This window comes from Acipenser ruthenus, chromosome 40 (assembly GCF_902713425.1).
Source record: "Acipenser ruthenus chromosome 40, fAciRut3.2 maternal haplotype, whole genome shotgun sequence".
NCBI lineage: Eukaryota > Metazoa > Chordata > Actinopteri > Acipenseriformes > Acipenseridae > Acipenser > Acipenser ruthenus.
In genome coordinates, this window is record NC_081228.1 from 3,290,631 (window position 1) to 3,308,196 (window position 17,566).

The 17,566-nt window shown below is 44.6% G+C and overlaps 1 protein-coding gene across 1 annotated transcript in view; it reads left to right on the top strand.

The window, feature by feature from the left end:
• The first annotated feature begins 797 nt into the window (after positions 1–797).
• The window catches only part of LOC117966645 (uncharacterized), a 45,566-nt gene continuing 28,797 nt past the window's right edge, over positions 798–17,566 (top strand). The window contains exons 1-33 of the mRNA XM_059009953.1: positions 798–819; positions 1,293–1,407; positions 1,601–1,691; positions 1,831–2,019; positions 2,214–2,322; positions 3,433–3,678; positions 4,170–4,271; positions 4,821–5,012; positions 5,337–5,447; positions 5,542–5,734; positions 6,538–6,674; positions 6,989–7,213; positions 7,327–7,468; positions 7,671–7,794; positions 9,142–9,333; positions 9,739–9,867; positions 9,976–10,158; positions 11,054–11,248; positions 11,593–11,741; positions 12,109–12,277; positions 12,525–12,659; positions 12,767–12,919; positions 13,247–13,448; positions 13,558–13,698; positions 13,799–13,984; positions 14,127–14,198; positions 14,622–14,748; positions 15,268–15,401; positions 15,524–15,727; positions 16,023–16,172; positions 16,374–16,553; positions 16,803–16,919; positions 17,377–17,526. Coding sequence (XP_058865936.1) covers positions 798–819; positions 1,293–1,407; positions 1,601–1,691; positions 1,831–2,019; positions 2,214–2,322; positions 3,433–3,678; positions 4,170–4,271; positions 4,821–5,012; positions 5,337–5,447; positions 5,542–5,734; positions 6,538–6,674; positions 6,989–7,213; positions 7,327–7,468; positions 7,671–7,794; positions 9,142–9,333; positions 9,739–9,867; positions 9,976–10,158; positions 11,054–11,248; positions 11,593–11,741; positions 12,109–12,277; positions 12,525–12,659; positions 12,767–12,919; positions 13,247–13,448; positions 13,558–13,698; positions 13,799–13,984; positions 14,127–14,198; positions 14,622–14,748; positions 15,268–15,401; positions 15,524–15,727; positions 16,023–16,172; positions 16,374–16,553; positions 16,803–16,919; positions 17,377–17,526 — 4,966 coding nt within the window. The remainder of the gene's footprint in view (positions 820–1,292; positions 1,408–1,600; positions 1,692–1,830; positions 2,020–2,213; positions 2,323–3,432; positions 3,679–4,169; positions 4,272–4,820; positions 5,013–5,336; positions 5,448–5,541; positions 5,735–6,537; positions 6,675–6,988; positions 7,214–7,326; positions 7,469–7,670; positions 7,795–9,141; positions 9,334–9,738; positions 9,868–9,975; positions 10,159–11,053; positions 11,249–11,592; positions 11,742–12,108; positions 12,278–12,524; positions 12,660–12,766; positions 12,920–13,246; positions 13,449–13,557; positions 13,699–13,798; positions 13,985–14,126; positions 14,199–14,621; positions 14,749–15,267; positions 15,402–15,523; positions 15,728–16,022; positions 16,173–16,373; positions 16,554–16,802; positions 16,920–17,376; positions 17,527–17,566) is intronic.

Genomic DNA, 17,566 nt, shown 5'->3' on the forward strand with positions numbered 1-17,566 from the left:
GTCACAAGGTTGAGTTCACAATTGCTATTTAAAACAAACTGGTAACATAAGATGAAAGTACGGGCATTAAGAAGCTGATTAATACATTAGGGTTGGCCAATGTATGGTGGATGAAGAAGTAAAACATGGGCATGATCCTTGACTTTCCTCCTGGGGTTTTGGTCTGTCCATTTTCATTGCTACGGCATTGCACCAGGCAGGAACAACCAGTACTTGAAACAAAAGGAAAAAACAGGTGCTCGGAAAGTATGAGCACCCAAAGTGGAATATTTGATTGTGCCTGTATATAATAATTAATAATAATAATAATTTATTTCTTAGCAGACGCCCTTATCCAGGGCGACTTACAAGATATCACATTATTTTTACATACAATTACCCATTTATACAGTTGGGTTTTTACTGGAGCAATCTAGGTAAAGTACCTTGCTCAAGGGTACAGCAGCAGTGTCCCCACTGGGGATTGAACCCATGACCCTCTGGTCAAGAGTCCAGAGCCCTAACCACTACTCCACACTGCTGCCCCTATAAATATGTATAGGTATGCTTCCTTTGTGACAGAACATTGCAGAATTCCTGTATTTGTTTGAGTATGCATGCCAGCACCCTAGGATGAAACCCTGCATCTTATTAATACCGTAGATTATTTATAAGAGCCCTATTTCACTCTAACTATCGCTGGAGTTATCGTGTTGCAAGGACAGGAAGGGCTTGAATGTCACTCTCAGTTAACCGGGTGTCGGTTTCATTGTCTCTGCCTTTCTCTTTCTGGCTGTTGGCTCTTGGAAGGTATTGTGATGGTTGAGTATTTTGAGTCAGGTTTCTGAAGAGCAATGGTTGGGTTGGATGTGTTTTGTAAATATCCCAAAATGCTTCCAGCTGTTGATTTGGTCGTAAGTGTAACAATAAAGGATGTGCCTAAATGGACTGCACCATTGTGGATTTTCCATTTCATAATTCCAGGTGAGTTCCAACCAAAACGACTGCTAATGTAGCTAACTTGATTTGGTAACGCCTAACACTGCTGTTCCATTTACAGAATACCTACAGTAAAACGGAGCCAAATGGAATTGTCTTGTATTGCACTGTAATTGCACTGTGGAAACACCCTAACCAATGTGCTGCGGTTACAATGCGTCAACATGCTTATTTATCACATTAAACATTTTGCCAGTCTCATTTGTAATAACATTGTAGAAGACACTTCATTAGACATTTGAAGGTAGAAATGTTTTGACTTCTATAACTAAAAAACAAACAAATCCATAATGCTTTCTTCTTCTCATTAGCAGTATTAACCCTGTCTACGGACTGTGACTTCAGCTGTGATAGAGACTGCATCATATCCTGCCAAGGAGGCTATTATTACACTTCAGGAAACTGCCTGGAATGTCCTGTGGGATTTTAGTAAGTTTAGCATGACTGAATAATAATCTTAAAATAAAAACTGTTTATTTCTGTGCTGTATCTTTTATAATGTTTATATTGTCTAATCCTGATGGGTTTACTATTCAGCCTATTACAGCAGAGTGCTGTGCCTCCAGCTGCAAGTCAAACTAATTGGTTAAAAGTTTGTAATAACTTTGTTTCTTGGTGTCAGCTGTTCAGGGGAAGGAACATCTGCCCCAAGAAAATGTCCACCTGGTACCCATAACTACTTCACCGGGAAAGCGGATGTAAAAGCATGCCTGGTATGAGATTCCTCTACACTGATAAATTCTACACTGCTTGGCAGCCCTTCTGGACGTATTTTGATCAACTCAAGCTCTATTCTCTTGCTTGACTTCCCCAGCACTGTATTGTGTGACTCTGTTTCTGTGCTTTTCACAGCCTTGCCCTCCAGGCTCCATCAGTACAGAGGAGGGAGCAGCCTGCAAGCCGTGCCCAGCCGGTACCTCCTGTGATCCGGGTTCCGGTGAGCTGAGGGCCTGCCCCCAGGGGCAGCACTCACCCGAGGGGGTCCTGCACTGCCTGCCCTGCACTCGGGGCTTCATCTGTCCTGATGGCCATGTTAAAAAGGTTCATTATTAGGATTTCTTTTCATCGTATTGTTGCTTTTTTTGTTGCTTTTTAAAAAATCTGCACATACATGGTTCCACGGTTAAAAACAATATGGGCCCTCAGGCATGTAACACGCCCGAATATCTTTATAATTGTTTTGATTTGCTCCGTCTTCTGTACATGCAATGAAATCTAATCGCAATGATCTTCAGAGCTGCCCCCCAGGACAGGAGCCCAACCCCTCCCAGTCCCACTGCATAGACTGCCCAGAAGGTCACTTCTCATCAGCGGGGAGTGACAAGTGCCAGCTCTGCCCAACAGGTAACGTACTTTACTGCTGGTGTTGCCTCATCGCTAACGTTCAGTACTGTGAGCATGCATCCCTTTACCTTAGCATGGCGCGTGATGGAGATGTGTGTCTCACAATCGATACATGCAAAAGGATGTTAAAATGTGCAAGTTAACGTCTGCATTTCATGTGGTTTAGGAAGACTTCAGGGAAAGATATATTTCTGTGCCAGACTGGCAACAAAAAGGGAGACTATCAAGCGTTTGAGTCAGAACCGGTGGAGTGTGGGCGGTATACTTTGAGCTGTTGCCTGTGCTTTTTCTATAGGAAAAGTGAAGGCGGTGATGAACGCTTTTTAACTGCCTATCTTCATCTTTTGACATCCTGTGTGTCAACACTGCAGGCATAATCAAGCTCATCCTTTTCAGAAAATGGAAAAGATTACCAATTGTGATCGCTGAAGTATTAGCGGATCTGAATAGCGTCAAACATGCGTCGGATATCTCAAATAAATGCATCTCACATACGCTCTGCTTTAATGATTCTGAAACCCTTTTCCTTCCTGTATGTTATTTGACCCCAAGTCAGCATTTAAAATGACAATGGAAAGCATGCCACTGAGTTTCACATTGACTCTCTCTACAGACTTTTTGTGACCTTTCCTTTATTCTGTTTTCAGTTTCTTTATCTGTCACGTAATTCTTTGGGGATCTTGACAAATTGATTAATGCAAAAAGTTGTTGTTTCTACATTACTGCCCTTTTAATGGTGCTGTTTACATAACGGCAGTTGCACTAAAGACGCCAACAAAAGTAAAAGTCATTGCGGTGGATCAGATTCCACTGTTACTGCATCTAAATTGTTGCTGTTCTCCAGTATATCTGGATAGTGATTATCCTTTTGCAAATTTGCGTTTGCGAACTTAAAAGCTTTGGTGTTGTTTTTATCCCTTCCCAGATCATTGTGATGTTGCCGTTCTATACTGCTCTGTGTGTATTGATCCTTTCTGCTTTTATGTTCCCGTACAAATAAAGACACCCTTAAGTAGGCAGTGGAGAACTTCAGTTACGTAACGGTCAGAGTGGAAATGGTATGAAATGACACGGATTGTCATGTAATTCCTCCCATGTGGTGTTTTAAAGGGAGCTACTGTCCTCACAAAGCCACTCCCTGGCCGTTGCCATGTCCACCTGGCTACGACACTGATTGCCCCGGGCAGAAAGAGTGCAAGAGCTGCAACGGGACGTCCCACTGCAAGGGGGCAATGCTTAACCCCTGGGAGGGGGGTGGGAGAGTTCGGAGCACCGCAGCTGTGGGTGCAGTGTCTTGTCGTCCGGGGACATACAGAAACAGTGAGGAAAGCCCAGACTGCTTGCTCTGTCCTTTAGGTGAGTATGTCAGAGTTAATGTGTGCAGCTGACCCTGTCTTCGTTAACCGTCTCTTCTTAAGCACCTTTTGTGTAGGCAAGAGGAACCTGGGACCCACCCAAGAAGAGGCTCTAAAACTATAAGTCTTCTGTACATTTATTATTTTTATACATTTACTTGCAAGATAGCACTTTTCTTGTGTAGAAACAAACACCTAAAAAAGAATTAAGACCAATGACAGTTTCTATCGGACATTAATCTAGCTCCAGTCCAGATGAGGTAGACAGCGAGGTTGATCAGGTGTGTCATGTTGTGATGTTTTAGGTGCTCCGATATTCCATGAGTAGTTTATTAAACCCTAAAAGCACTTGTCATTTAATAATAATAATAATAATAATAATAATAATAATAATAATAATAATAATAATAATAATAATAATAAATGAATAAGAAGAAGAATAGTTCCATATACTGTAGTTGTAAATGTTACGATGTGTTTGATGCTGTGCAGGTTATTACTGCCCTTGGGGTACAGCAGTGCGCTGTCCAGCTGGTACTTATGCTGCCAAGGAGGGCTTGCAGAGAGAGCGGGACTGCTCTGTTTGTCCTGCAGGTTAGTACTGTGGTAATGATATCATCCTTTCAATTTCTGCTTTAGCGCATGCCTCACGGAGGGTTATGTCATTGCAAACAGGTGATTTTATTTTACAGTCTTTCGAAACAATACGAGACTCGCTATTGAAACTCTTACTTCCTCTTGGTCGCAAACCTGTACTTCTTGAGGTCATTTACATTGGTTCTAAAAGGATATGTAGTCTCTTAGAGGTAAAGGGCTTTGTGATTGGCTTGCAGTCCTATCATTAGAGGCAGCAGCTGATTGGTTGAGTTATACAAGTTATTTCAGAACAACGGCCACATGCTCGGAATTAATTCTATGGAAATATCATATGAATTGCAACTGTATTATTTATTTATGTATGGAGATTATAGGAGCTTTGAATTAAGAGGGATTTGTGGTTATAATGATAAAGTATTGCTCAAACTTCCATTAGAATTGAGTTGGGTTTGTCGTGAGGTATTGCCAAGTAAGCAGTTAGGTTACCATGCACACCCATGGTACCGTAAACTTCCAGGGTGTTTTTTCTTGTTCCACACCCCCCAGGTTTTTACTGCCTGGAAGGAAGCCCCCGGCGCCCTGGCTCTGAGTTCCTGTGCCCGCGAGGTTATTACTGTGAGCCAGGCACCAGCGAGCCCCACATCAGCCCCTGCCCACCTGGAACTTTCGGGGAGCACTTCGGACAGACGAGCGTCGCGGGGTGCAAGAGATGTGCAGAGGGTCGATTCTGCCCAGAAGGTATGATAAATTAAAAAAAAACAAAAAACACATATATTATGCAGTTGATGCAAACTCTCTGGTGTCAAGATCAAAATAACAACAAAAAAAATAACAAAAAAAAAAGTGTTGTTTAGGGACTTTCCATAACCCTGCCTCCCAGCTGGCTGCTTTTCAAAATCATAGCGGAGTAAGGAAAATGTGCGTATTGACCAATATCATGTTCATTTCACATTTATGGGATCTACTGTAAATGTGACCCAAACCTAACTAGCAAAAATGGTTACTTCCGGGCTCATCTGCCTCTTGTGCAGTTGCAGTGTGTTGAGTCTGTTTCTCCCTCAGGGGCGGCTGACCCAGGCTGGCCCTGTGCCAGAGGGAAGTTCTGTCCAGCTGGCACCGTGAAGGAAATGAACTGTCCTGGAGGCACCTACACCCGGCAGCAAGGGGCTGCAAGTAAGAGCCAAGCTGATGATAAACAGCATATAAACAAAATCAGACTTGAACCTCGGTGTCAATAAGTTACTAAAAACCTTCTGTTCTCTCCAAGGCCTGAATGAGTGCTTGAAGTGCCCTGCTGGGTTTTATTGCCCTGAGGGCACTAGCGACCCCCTCCCTTGCCCGCGGGGCACGTTTAACCCTCTCCAAGGGCAGGATGGCGCCATGGACTGCAGACTCTGTTACGCGGGTAAAGCCTGCTCCCAGATGGCTCTTCCACAGCCTGACGTGGACTGCATGGAGGGGTAGGTACAGAGCTCGCTGCACGGCAGGCCTGGGCATGCACTGATGGCAGCCTGCAGTCATGTCACACCTTATGGAAAATGTTTGGCATATCAGCAGAGTTGTGAAAAAAAGTTTCCAGACAGTACTGTAGTACCAGAGATGCTTCCTTAGATTGCAGGAATCCCCTTTGCACTGAAACCACCCGCTTTGCCTACACAGTGTCCTTGAGGTTTCGTAGTTCCTGATAAACAGCCCCACATCCTGTTCTGTGCGGAGGCTGATCTTTTTCCAAGGGAAGTTACAGAGAGCGCTTCCAAATAATCAGTCCTAAACTAGCTCATCAGCTAAATCTATTCTCAGCAATGTTATCATTTCAGAATTGTAGAAGCATTTCTTCACATCTTAGAAGTCATTCTTTGGTGGTTTAAAGATGCAAGGAGGTCAGTTGGCCAGCTTCAGGTCATATAGTACTAGCATAGCTGAAACTGTACAGCAGGGGTCTCCAAACCTATCTCCTTTCCTGTCTATTCTTGGAGACCCTTTTTGTACAGGAGGGTAATAAGCTGAAATTAAACTTCTTAAACCTCATAAAGCTAATGAAGCCTTCAGGTTATTGTCATTCGTTACATGCAGCAGCCTTTCTGAGGCATACTGTATGGTAGCAGTCACGGTAAATGCATTGAAGAGTAATGTCAGCTGCATTATTTGACATGCTTTTTGTCTTGTATTTATTAACAGCAGCACGTCTCCAGTGTAGATCTCATTCAGATCCTAAGCAAGTAGTAGCAGGCTCATCTCCTAACTGTGCTGCTCCTGTTGGCAGGTTCACCTGCCCTCCCGGTTCCTCCAGACCCAATGCTCTGGAGAACGCCTGTCCCCCAGGGACTTTCAGTAACCTGAATAACCTGACTGACAGGTCCCAGTGTGGACTGTGCCCCCCGCGCCATGCCTGCGTGAGAGGTGAGGAGACACCAGCTGCATTGTTAAGGCTCGTCTAGCTGTTATTTTAAAATGTATTATACATTGTTTGCATTAGAAAGGACCTGAGTTTTATGGTGTGCCTGGATTGCTAGGATTTATATTGCTAGTTAGATAGTGTGAATAGATAGATAGATATTTAAGTTTATTTTAATCCTAACAAGAAAGCATAATCCTGTTTTATGCAAAATGCTGCCTGGGCGATATTTCTTTTCGAATAGGCTTATACCTGTGGTGAGCATCTGGATTTAATTTAATGCGTCTACCCTTCAGCTGTACTGATTTTCCTTCTCGAGGTACGGGTGGAATCCAGAGACCCCCGGTTCCCTGCTTTGCTGGTCATTACTGCCCCCGTGGAACCATGTTCCCCACCCAGCACAAGTGTGCAGCTGGTACCTGGAGCGACCGGACTAACCTGGTCTCTGCGAGCGAGTGCTTCCTCTGCCCCAGGGGGTGGTACTGCCTGACTGGGGCAGGACTGCCTTCTGGGAGGTGCAGCTCTGGACATTACTGCCCTGAAGGTAAACCGCCCAAATTATTAAATATGAACGCTATGTATACTGTCTGAATGCATTTATTGTTACAGATTTAACGGTATTGAGATTAGAAAGTCTCATTCATTTTAATTCCAAAGGCACACAGTTTGGCTCCCAGTTCCCCTGCCCTGCCGGTACCTACAGCACACGGATGGGCAATGGACAGAAAGATGACTGCCGGGTCTGTCCCGAGGGATCGTACTGCACTGAGGGCTCTGCCAAACCCACGCCCTGCCCAGTGTGAGTTTAAACACTTTGCCCCATACAGTAAGCCACGGCCCTCTTATCACTGTATAGCCAGTCCCGTACATAATTGTGCAACATATTCAGCAGTTTGCACCACTAGTTGAAAGCTTCTCTTCAAATGTCCTCTTTTTCCTGTTGTGCCTTGTATGATATAGCTGGTGTCTCACGTGGTGTTTGTGCATCCCTGCAATTCCAGGGCTACCTATCGGAGGGTGAAAGGAGGAAAGGCAGCTGAAGACTGCACCCTGTGCCCTGCAGGCTATCACTGCCCTCGATTTGCAACAATCAAACCCAGGGCCTGTGGGACTGGCAGCTATTCAGTAAGGGAGAACTATATATATATATATATATATATATATATATATATATATATATATAGAGAGAGAGAGAGAGAGATTAACAGGCAAATGTATAGATTTGCCAGCTCATCAGTCAATCTATACATTAACCAGTAAATGTAGAGATTTACCAGCTCACATATACATTTATAAAATAACCAAGGAGTGATAGTTAATGCGTACAGCAGCTATTGTTTGAGGTGAAGACTTATCAGACCATTTCAATGGTGTGCTTGGTCCCTCCATGAGCCGTGTGAGTGGAGCAGCTGTGAATCGATCCTTTTTATATTTTTTCATAGGTGTAGCTGTGTTTATGTTTTTGTTACTCAAATGCATTAACTAACTGTAAGTTTTTTTTTTTTTAGCTATATGCATTAACTAACACCTCCTTGGAAATTTTATAAATTGACCTGCGAGTTGGAAAATGTATAGATTTTTCCGCATCTCCTTGGTTATTTTTAGGGCTTGAACTTTTTGGTTTTTATTTTCCGAAGCTCTACCTCCCTTCTAAATGTTAATTAGTAGTTGCTAAGATGTCACTGCATCCTAACAAAGAGAAAACTACTCATTACAAACTGGGTTTAAGATGTATTTTTCTTTGCTACATATCAAGGAGATTTTAAATGATTCTCAATTCTCAATTAGTTTAAAGGGACGTCATGTGATCAAAAATAAAACCCGAAAACATCAAGCCCTTATTTTATACATTGACTGGTATGATGGAAAATCTATACATTAACCGGTTAATCTATAGATTTGCCGGTTTTACAAATGAGCCGTAACACACACACACACACACACACACACACACACACACACACACACACACACACACACACTGTTTTGAATTCTCAATCTCTGTCTCTCTCTCTCTGTCTCTCTCTCAGAGGAGGAGGAGAGTAATTCTTTACTCTCGTCAGTCGCTTCTGTAGTGTGTAAGAATTTGCTGATGTAAATACTGTATTAGCAGAGCTGTGCAGGAGCTGACTTGTCGAAAGAATGTTTTGTCTTTCACTTTCCCTTGCTGTTAGTTTGCACTGCAGTTGAAGGCAGTCACGAGGAAGCTGCTTGAGAAAACTGGCTGCACAGAATGATGTTGCAATCAGTGACATGCAACGCCATTTTCAGCGTGCTTTGCAGATTTTGCTATGTGTTTGAAAACCCACTCCGATTTGACTCGCTGTATTGATACATTATACCACAGCTTGCTTCTTTAGCTGTCAGTTTTGCCAGGTGTTGTTTTGTCAGGTTATACCTGGGACTTTTTGGCAACACACGGCAGCTGCTAAAATATTATTTTTCAGTACTAAGTATTATTTTATCCACTAGGATCATGGTTCGGCTTTGTGCTTGCCCTGCCTCCCTGGACACTACTGTAGTAATGAGACCACCAGCCAGGAGGCGATGTTGAGCTTGATGGTGTGCCCAGCTGGACTGATTTGCACTGAAGGTCTGGACAGGGAGCCGCAGAGAGCCACCACTCTCTGTCCCAAAGGCTATTACTGCCCAGGAGGAGACATTGTAAGCAAGGAGTGTTGACTGTATACACTGCCTTTCCCATATGAGTTAAAGCACAGTGTATTCATGATAAAGCACAGGCAGAAAATCAACCACATATACGTATGGTAAAACATTGTAAACTCCAATTTACCATGGTACATTTTGATATGGGTTCTAAGGAGTACTGTATTCCCAAATGTCCCCATAGCAATTGAATGCTGGTATTGTATCCTCTCCAATAAAAGTATTTCTTGTGACTGTACGGCCTTTCTTATTCACATTGTTTTTTTTTTTTTTACTGTTTTAAGAATGTTGTTTGAATATGCTGTCAGTAGGAAATCATTTTAAAACAGGGTGCTTTGTCTCAGGAACATTTCAAAATGTAAATCTTTAACACAGGCCGTTTTGTCATTCTTCTGTCCAAAGGATCCTAACCCTAGGCCATGCCCAAACGGGACCTACAGTGACCGTCAAGGCTTGCGAGAGGTGTCTGACTGTACCCCCTGCCCTGCCGGGCAGCACTGCTACAGCGAGTCCCAGGGGATCTCCCGGCCAGTAAGCCAGACTTCTGTTCTGTAATACAAATTATACTGTAGCTTGTGCTGTGTTAGATACACTATTCATACCTCACCTCCTGACTGCTTTCTGTTTACTGTGTTTCAGACTGGAAGCTGCCCTAGTGGGTATCACTGCCCAGTAGGTACAGGGTACCCTTATTCATTCCCCTGCACCCCTGGGTCCTATCGGAACAGCTCCCTGGGGCACAGAGGGGAGATGTGTCAGCCGTGCCCTGCAGGGTTTTACTGTACCAGTGAAGCCACTGAGATCCCCACTGTCTGCCCTAGAGTAGGTGCGGTTGAATGCCTTGGCATTATTTGGATGAAGGCACTGCGTGAAACCTTGGTCTAATTCAGTATACCTTGATCTTGTTTACCTTGCTGCATAGAATTACATGCTTTCCCTGTTCTGCAGGATTTGGATGGATGGAGCCATACTGATCAAATTACTAGATGTTTGCATTTGTGTGCTTTCCCGTTGTCATTTTGTAAAAATAGACAGACCACTTCCTTCATGTATTTTTCAGAGAAATGCTGTCAGTTTAGGCCTTTCCCCTATTTCCAATCAAACTTCTTAAACTATAAATACACTTCAGTTTATTGCAAACTGTGTAATAACTATACAAAGTGTATTACCAGTACAAAGCCACATCATTATCTGTCATAGTATTTCAGACTCCTGCTTCTGCCAGTTAAAGATGTCAAGAGAATTAATGATGTCAAGAGAATTAAAGATGTCAAGTGAAATGCTCATATGCAACCTGATTTCCAAACAACTGCAAGCACAGGCCCTGTGAGTGCTGTACCTACAGGCTGATGAAAATACATCATTAACAGTCCATTGCTAAACTGAGTGATTCAAACACAGGATAATCTGGCACAAGGCATATGCTGTAACTATATTAGACCCCACTGCATCTCACTAAGTGGATTCAGTCAATTCAATCAATATGTATTTTATCCCTTTGTGTTATTTACCCATTTATATGGCACTATTCAATCAAACATGGGAAGACATGTTCGCACTTCATTGACAATAATGTGAACATTCTTAAGCCCATAATATATGGCGCCTCTTGAAGTTTTGTTTTGAATAAAGCCGAAGAATACATTGCTGTATTCTTTAGTCTTCAGTACTCTCCGAAATAAAATAAACTGTACCATCTCTTTGTGTGTTTGGTCAGGGTTACTTTTGTGTTGAGGGAAGCAGCAGCCCTGAGCCGTGTGAAGAGGGGACCTACAGTGCCAGGCCTGCTCTGGGGGCTGGTTCAGAGTGCGCTCCTTGTGTTGGGGGTTGGTACTGTGCTGGTACTGGACTGACTGAACCCACTGGTTCCTGTGAAGCTGGGTTCTACTGCAGGGAGAGAGCGAGGTCTGCAGTAAGTACATGAGCAGAGTCAGATAGATCAGGTTTTATCAAAACAAATCAGTTTCCTTTGCTGCTATAGTGTGACATGAAAAGACCTGAAACCCAAGAACTTCGGAAGCAAATGATGTTATCATTGTGGATGTGTCTTTTAAGTTCATCATCTGAACTCAGTGGGGCAGTGAGGCTCCCCTTTGCTTTATGCTTGATGAGTGCTGTCTGCCTTTTACTTGGAGGATGGGGTAGTGTTTTGGTATCTCTGGGCTGCCATAGGATAGCAGTGTTGCAAGGGGGGTGTTTAAGAATGCTGATGACAGTCCAAACTAGCCAGGTCGATTTGTGCTCGTCCCTCTGCAGACCCCTGCTGATGGGCACACTGGTGGACTGTGCCCGATTGGGAGCTACTGCCCAGCTGGCTCTGCCTTCCCTTTGCCCTGCCCACCTGGGACCTTCAGTAATGCCACAGGACTCAGCCGTCCGGGGCTTTGTGTAGACTGCACCCCAGGGTAAGGAGCTCAGCTTCAGTTCACTGTTCTTTACTCTTATATGTGTGCTAAACACAATTTTAAAGTCTATTTTCACATCTTCTTGACACCCTTTTTTCTTCTGTTCAATATTCACTGCATTTTTTGCACTTCAGTTTGTAATTTTTAGATATTTCAGAGTCAACGCTATAGATGTCACTTTTGCTGTTTCCTGGTACCCAATCACTTCCAGTGATCTAGCAGCAATCAGACCACGCACTGTAATAAAAAGATGGACCAGTAATAATATTAAAGAAGCTAAACAGAAAACTGATTTTAAAGCATTGCTTGACACACTTTTCTTTTTTTTAAGCCAGAATCGCTTGTCTTTTTTTCCTATTTTGCACAGCTACCATTGCTCTGGGTCTAATATCTCTGCTCCTGCTGGTCTCTGTTCTCCTGGATATTACTGTACCGGTGGTGCCTCTGCACCCAATCAGCACGAGACTCAGGAAGGACACTACACCCTGCCGGGAGCATTCACACCCGAACCATGTGCACTAGGGACCTTTCAGCCGGTAAGTGCAAAGAGATGAGTCTGTCTGGAAGGCTGCTACTCAGTGCTGTTATAGGAGGCAGTGCAGTGTTGTGTGATGCACTGCAGTAACAGGTACTACTGACCCCTGCAGGTGAACGAGGGAATGGCAGGTGAGATGAAAAAACATTTTAAACAGTAGTCAACTTGCTTGGGACTGTGAGCTATACAGTTCTCACCCGAGCTATTATTGCTCTCTCTCTCTCTCTCTCCCTGTCTCTCTCTCTCAGGCTCGGGGACAGTCCTCTTGTCTGGAGTGTCTAAGAGGCCAGTTCTGTAACCAGACTGGTCTGGTGCGACCTTTCCCTTGTCCTCCAGGTCACTACTGCCTTCCCGGGACCATCGCACCCACTCCCTGCCCAGCGGTAAGCAAAGCCTTATTCAACTCGATTTACCCTGTTTATTCTTTCAACTGCTTTGCAAAGCACTTTGAACCTTAAATGATTGCAAGGTGCTCTCGTCTCTCTTGCAGGGGTCGTACACTGCCCAGGAGGGCGCTGGAGATACTGGGCAGTGTGTGCTGTGTGACCCCGGGCAGTTCTGCAGCATGGCTGGCCTCTCTGCCCCTGTGGGGCCCTGCAAGCCAGGCTACTACTGCACTGGAGGGGCCAACTCCTCAATGCCTGTAAATCTACCATTTACTTAACTACAGACCTGATAGCAGTAGTGCCACAGTGCAGCACAGCTTTAAACACACACCAGAGCGGTCTCTTGAAGCAAATTAAAGCATTTAGGCACGTGATCATTGTACACACTGCAATTGCTTTATCAATTCTGTACAGTGATAAACATGCATGGGATTTTACCTTAAGCATCTGATATCCCCACCTTATGATGTCATTTATTATGGTTAAGTTTTTATTCGAAATTGAATTCAGTTGGGAAATGTGCTGCCTTTTATCATTTGGAAATGCATTTGTTTTGTAGCCTTTTTCAATTGTTCCTTTGTTAGGTGAACATGCCCTTTGGCGACCTTTGCCCTGCTGGCTTTTTCTGCCCGTCGGGCACCAGACACCCCTTTGAAAACCCCTGCCCCCCAGGAACCTGGAATAATGGGCAAGGGGCCTGGAACCAGACTTCTTGCTGGCTTTGCCCCCCGGGGCATTACTGTCATGGTACCGGCCTGACTCAACCCTCAGCTCTGTGTGCACCTGGTAGGCTTGAAGTTGAACAAAAGTCTTCTTTTTAAATGCAAATCAAAATGTCAAGTCCTTTAATTTATTTACCGCTTAAAATATGCATTTTCTTTTCTTCTTTTGTCAGGATTTTATTGCTCGGGAGGGGCTAAGTCTTCAATGCCAGTGGACGGGGTATCGGGTGACAGGTGCCCTAAAGGTCACTATTGCCCCGAAGGCTCGGTGTTGCCCCTGTCCTGCCCAGATGGTTCTTACGCCAACATCACGGGTACCTGCAATCCGTTCTAATAGAGATAGACACTACAAAATGAACCAAGATTTGTGAGCCCTCTGAAGGGTTTTAATGTACCATTGTTTTAAACTTGCAGGAGTCGCTGTGTGCCTGGACTGCCCCGCTGGCTATTATTGCTTGTCAGGGCAGAGCGTCCAGTTGTGTCCGGAGGGTTATTACTGCCCCGGGGGCACAGGGTTAGATCTCCTGCCCTGCCCACCAGGTACCTACAGCCCAGAGCATGGGAACAGCCAGCTGGAGCAATGCCAACTGTGCCCTGCGGGTAGGTCAAGGGATTGATCCTTTCCAGTTCTTTGGGACTACTTTTGATATTTTGCCTATCAATAAATCTACACTAAATATATTGTATTTGCATTAAGTGTGTGTTTGTACCAGTTTGCTTTTTCATGTTTCTTTCTTTAAAGGCATGTACTGTGAAGACTGGGGACTTTCTGTTCCTACAGGGTCTTGTCAGGCTGGCTACTTCTGTTTAGCAGGTACTATATATCTGGGTCTGCTTGTATCTGCATGTATGAAGTCATTTTGTCCTCCAGAAGTTGGCTGGCTCGGTAGTTTAACAGCATTGATCTGATATAACAGCTAGCCTCTACCTGTATTAAACTAAAAGGTTTGAGTTGCACTTCACACTGTTGTGGCCAATAGATTTATTTATTTATTTGTTTATTTAACAGTAGATCGCAGTGGAAGATACGCGTTGATGTTAAGCCATCAATAGGTTTCACAGCAGTAGATGGCATAGAAATGTAAGCCATTTAAATCAGGGGAACAGCAGTGAAATTGGCTGAATGTGTAGCTGGACAGCAGATACCATTATCAACACCACTGTAAGGGAAACACACGTGTTAGAGTCTTGCTTTCTGAGTTATACTATGTCTCTGGTATTGTTTCAATCCCATCAGGTATGAACTTCAGGAACCCTGACGGTAACATCAGCACTGGGGTGGGGGGGCCATGCCCCCAGGGGCATTACTGTCCAGCTGGCACCAGCCTACCCGTGCCCTGCCCACGCGGGACTTTCTCCAGCAGGTGAGAGTCAGGATCGAACTGCAGTGAGAACTCGGGTATATCAGTCACCCTGGAAGAAATCATCACTGCACGTATTCAGTTTTGACTTTAAACAAACTCAGATATGGCAGGTGATAGTGATAGTGTGACGATCAATCTCAAGATCAAAGATAAGGTATTATATGTTTGAAATGGTGCTGCTGGATCAAGTCATTTTCTGTCACAGGAGCAAAGTAGTCTATGCTAGTCCTCTTTTCCATGATTAGCCTTATAAAAGTTTACCACTGTATTTTCGCACTGTATTTTTGCAGTTTTCCCCCATGCTTTTCCCATGGTTATACTATGCATGTACCATATTTTCCCCCTGCTTGCTATGTTTATTAATATGCTTTATATGCTTTGCCACACCTTGCTATTCTTTACAATGCTTACCTGTGTTTTACCATGCTTTCACTGTGCTCTGTTACACTTTGCTATGCTTTTACTATGGTCATCTTTTATAAGGGTATTGAAGGTTGTCCGTCCCTCTCTCTGATACAGACTTCACGTGGTGGAGGAGTCTGGCTGCAGTGCCTGTCCTCCGGGGGTGTTCTGTGGATCAGAGGGGCTGAGCCAGCCTGCCGGACCCTGCAGAGAGGGGTTCCACTGCACTGGCGGGGCGCAGTCACCCCTGGGTAAGAAATCGTGTTAATGAACTGTGTGAGCAAGAAGGTCAACTTCCGCAGAACTGCAGGGCTGTAATTGTATGTGCAGATTTTATAGAAAGCTATAGCCAGTGCCCTGTTTCTGTCTCCAGGGTCTGAGGGTGCAGGCGGCCCATGTCCAGTGAGTCACTACTGCCCTGTTGGGAGTGCACAGCCCCTACCCTGTCCTGCAGGAACATACAACAACCTGACCGGCCAGGCCAAGTGCTTTCAGTGTGGAGCTGGCTACTACTGCCCTGAGAAAACAAGCACGTACAGTGACTTCCCCTGCCCACCTGGCTTCTACTGTCCTGATGGTAAGAGAGGTGCTTCTCAGCAATGAGATGATGCATCAGTCACTGATGCAACCTGCTGGGTGTTATTGCAGTGACAGTAGATGACAATTTGTGTACTGACAAAAAGGGTGCTTCTGTTTTTTCCTTATATAGAAACAGTAAATCTATTTATGCACCCAGTTGACCAGAAGACTTTCTCAATATCTTGAACGTTTATCAAAGAATTGGATTTGTTTCTTTTAGTGTTAGTATGACGTTGAGGATAACGGTAGGCTGGGAGGATCAAGGCTGTAATTTTGTGCTTCATTGCTTTAAGGTACGAGGTACGCCACTCAGTTCCCCTGCCCCAGGGGCTACTATAACCCTGAGCCCATGACCCAGAGCCTAGACAGCTGCCTGCCCTGTCCGCCGGGTCATTACTGTGAGAAAGAAAGACTCACGGCTGTGTCTGGAACGTGTAAAGCAGGTCTGTGGGTTTTATTCAGTAGAACTGCAGCATCTTAATACTTTTTTTTGGTCTAATCTGTATGTCTGTCTTCCTTCATAATGTTTCTCATCTGAATAAATGGTTTTATGATTTGCAGTAAATGTTGAGAAAATGAATATATATTTACTTCAGCCCCAGCTTTGGTCCTTTTTTTTCTGAATTGATTTTGTGTCTCTTCAGGCTGGTTCTGTGTATCAGCTGCATGGAACTCCCAGCCCTTCGACCTGGATAACTACACCAATGCCAACTGCCTTTGCCCAGCCACAGCAACTGGAGGGAAGTGCCAGGAAGGCTATTACTGTCCCTCAGGGAGCTCCGAGCCCATTCCCTGTCCACCTGGAGCCTACTGCAATGGGTCAGGTAGGCACTATATACTATATACTGTACGGTGGTATTATAACAACTTATATAACAGACACTCCAGGGAACTTCACAAACTCTCTACTACTGAATACATAATATCTTTGGACTGTCTTTGAAGATTCAGATTGTCTCTGTTCCAGATACTGTTCAGGGTTCAACTAAACCACCACAGGTTTGGTATTGAAAGTTGAAATGTAGGGACTACAGAAAGTATCGTGAATGCATGGTGTCTTGTTTCCTGTTCAGGCTTGTCCCGTCCTAGCGGCTCCTGCTCCGCTGGCTATTACTGTTCAGGAGGAGCCTCTCAGCCCAACCCTACAGACAAGCTCACAGGGAACCGCTGCCCCCCGGGGAGCTTCTGCGGTAATGGCCTTCTTCCTTCCTCACAAGAGCTTATTGTCTTTTTTTCAGCAACTGCTGCACAAGACGTGTGTGATGTTGTGAAATAGAGCGAGGGGACCTTGGAGACCTGCAGTTGAGGGAGCAGAGACTTGTGAAGAATCTATGTTGTGTTTTTATTGTTAATGCTGGGTTGACTGAAAATAGTGCAAGTCATAGTCTGCCATATCCATTACAGTCTATCAGTGGGGAGGTAAGCAAAACTCACTGTGCTGTCATCTGATATCTAGCAGGCTGGACAACAGAGGATGAGTCTAAATTGATCTTGCATGAGACAAACATGTGTGGATTACTGGATTAAATGAAAGCTACGTCACTACCAAAACCATCTCTAAGCGTAGCTACAGCAGTGCCATACACTTGCCATAATTCAGCCCACGTCCCTGACTGATTCATTGTTCTTTACATGTCCCTCTCCCAGGTTTTGGCTCAGGGGACCCACAGCCTTGTCTCCCAGGCACGTTCTCGAGAGTCCAGGGCCTGGTCAGCGAGTCTGAGTGCTTGCCCTGCACCGAGGGGTTCTACTGTGAGACAGCAGGTCTGGTCACCCCCAGCGGCCCATGTCGTCAGGGTAAGATCTAACCCATTCAGAGTTAATACCCCCTCTAGGC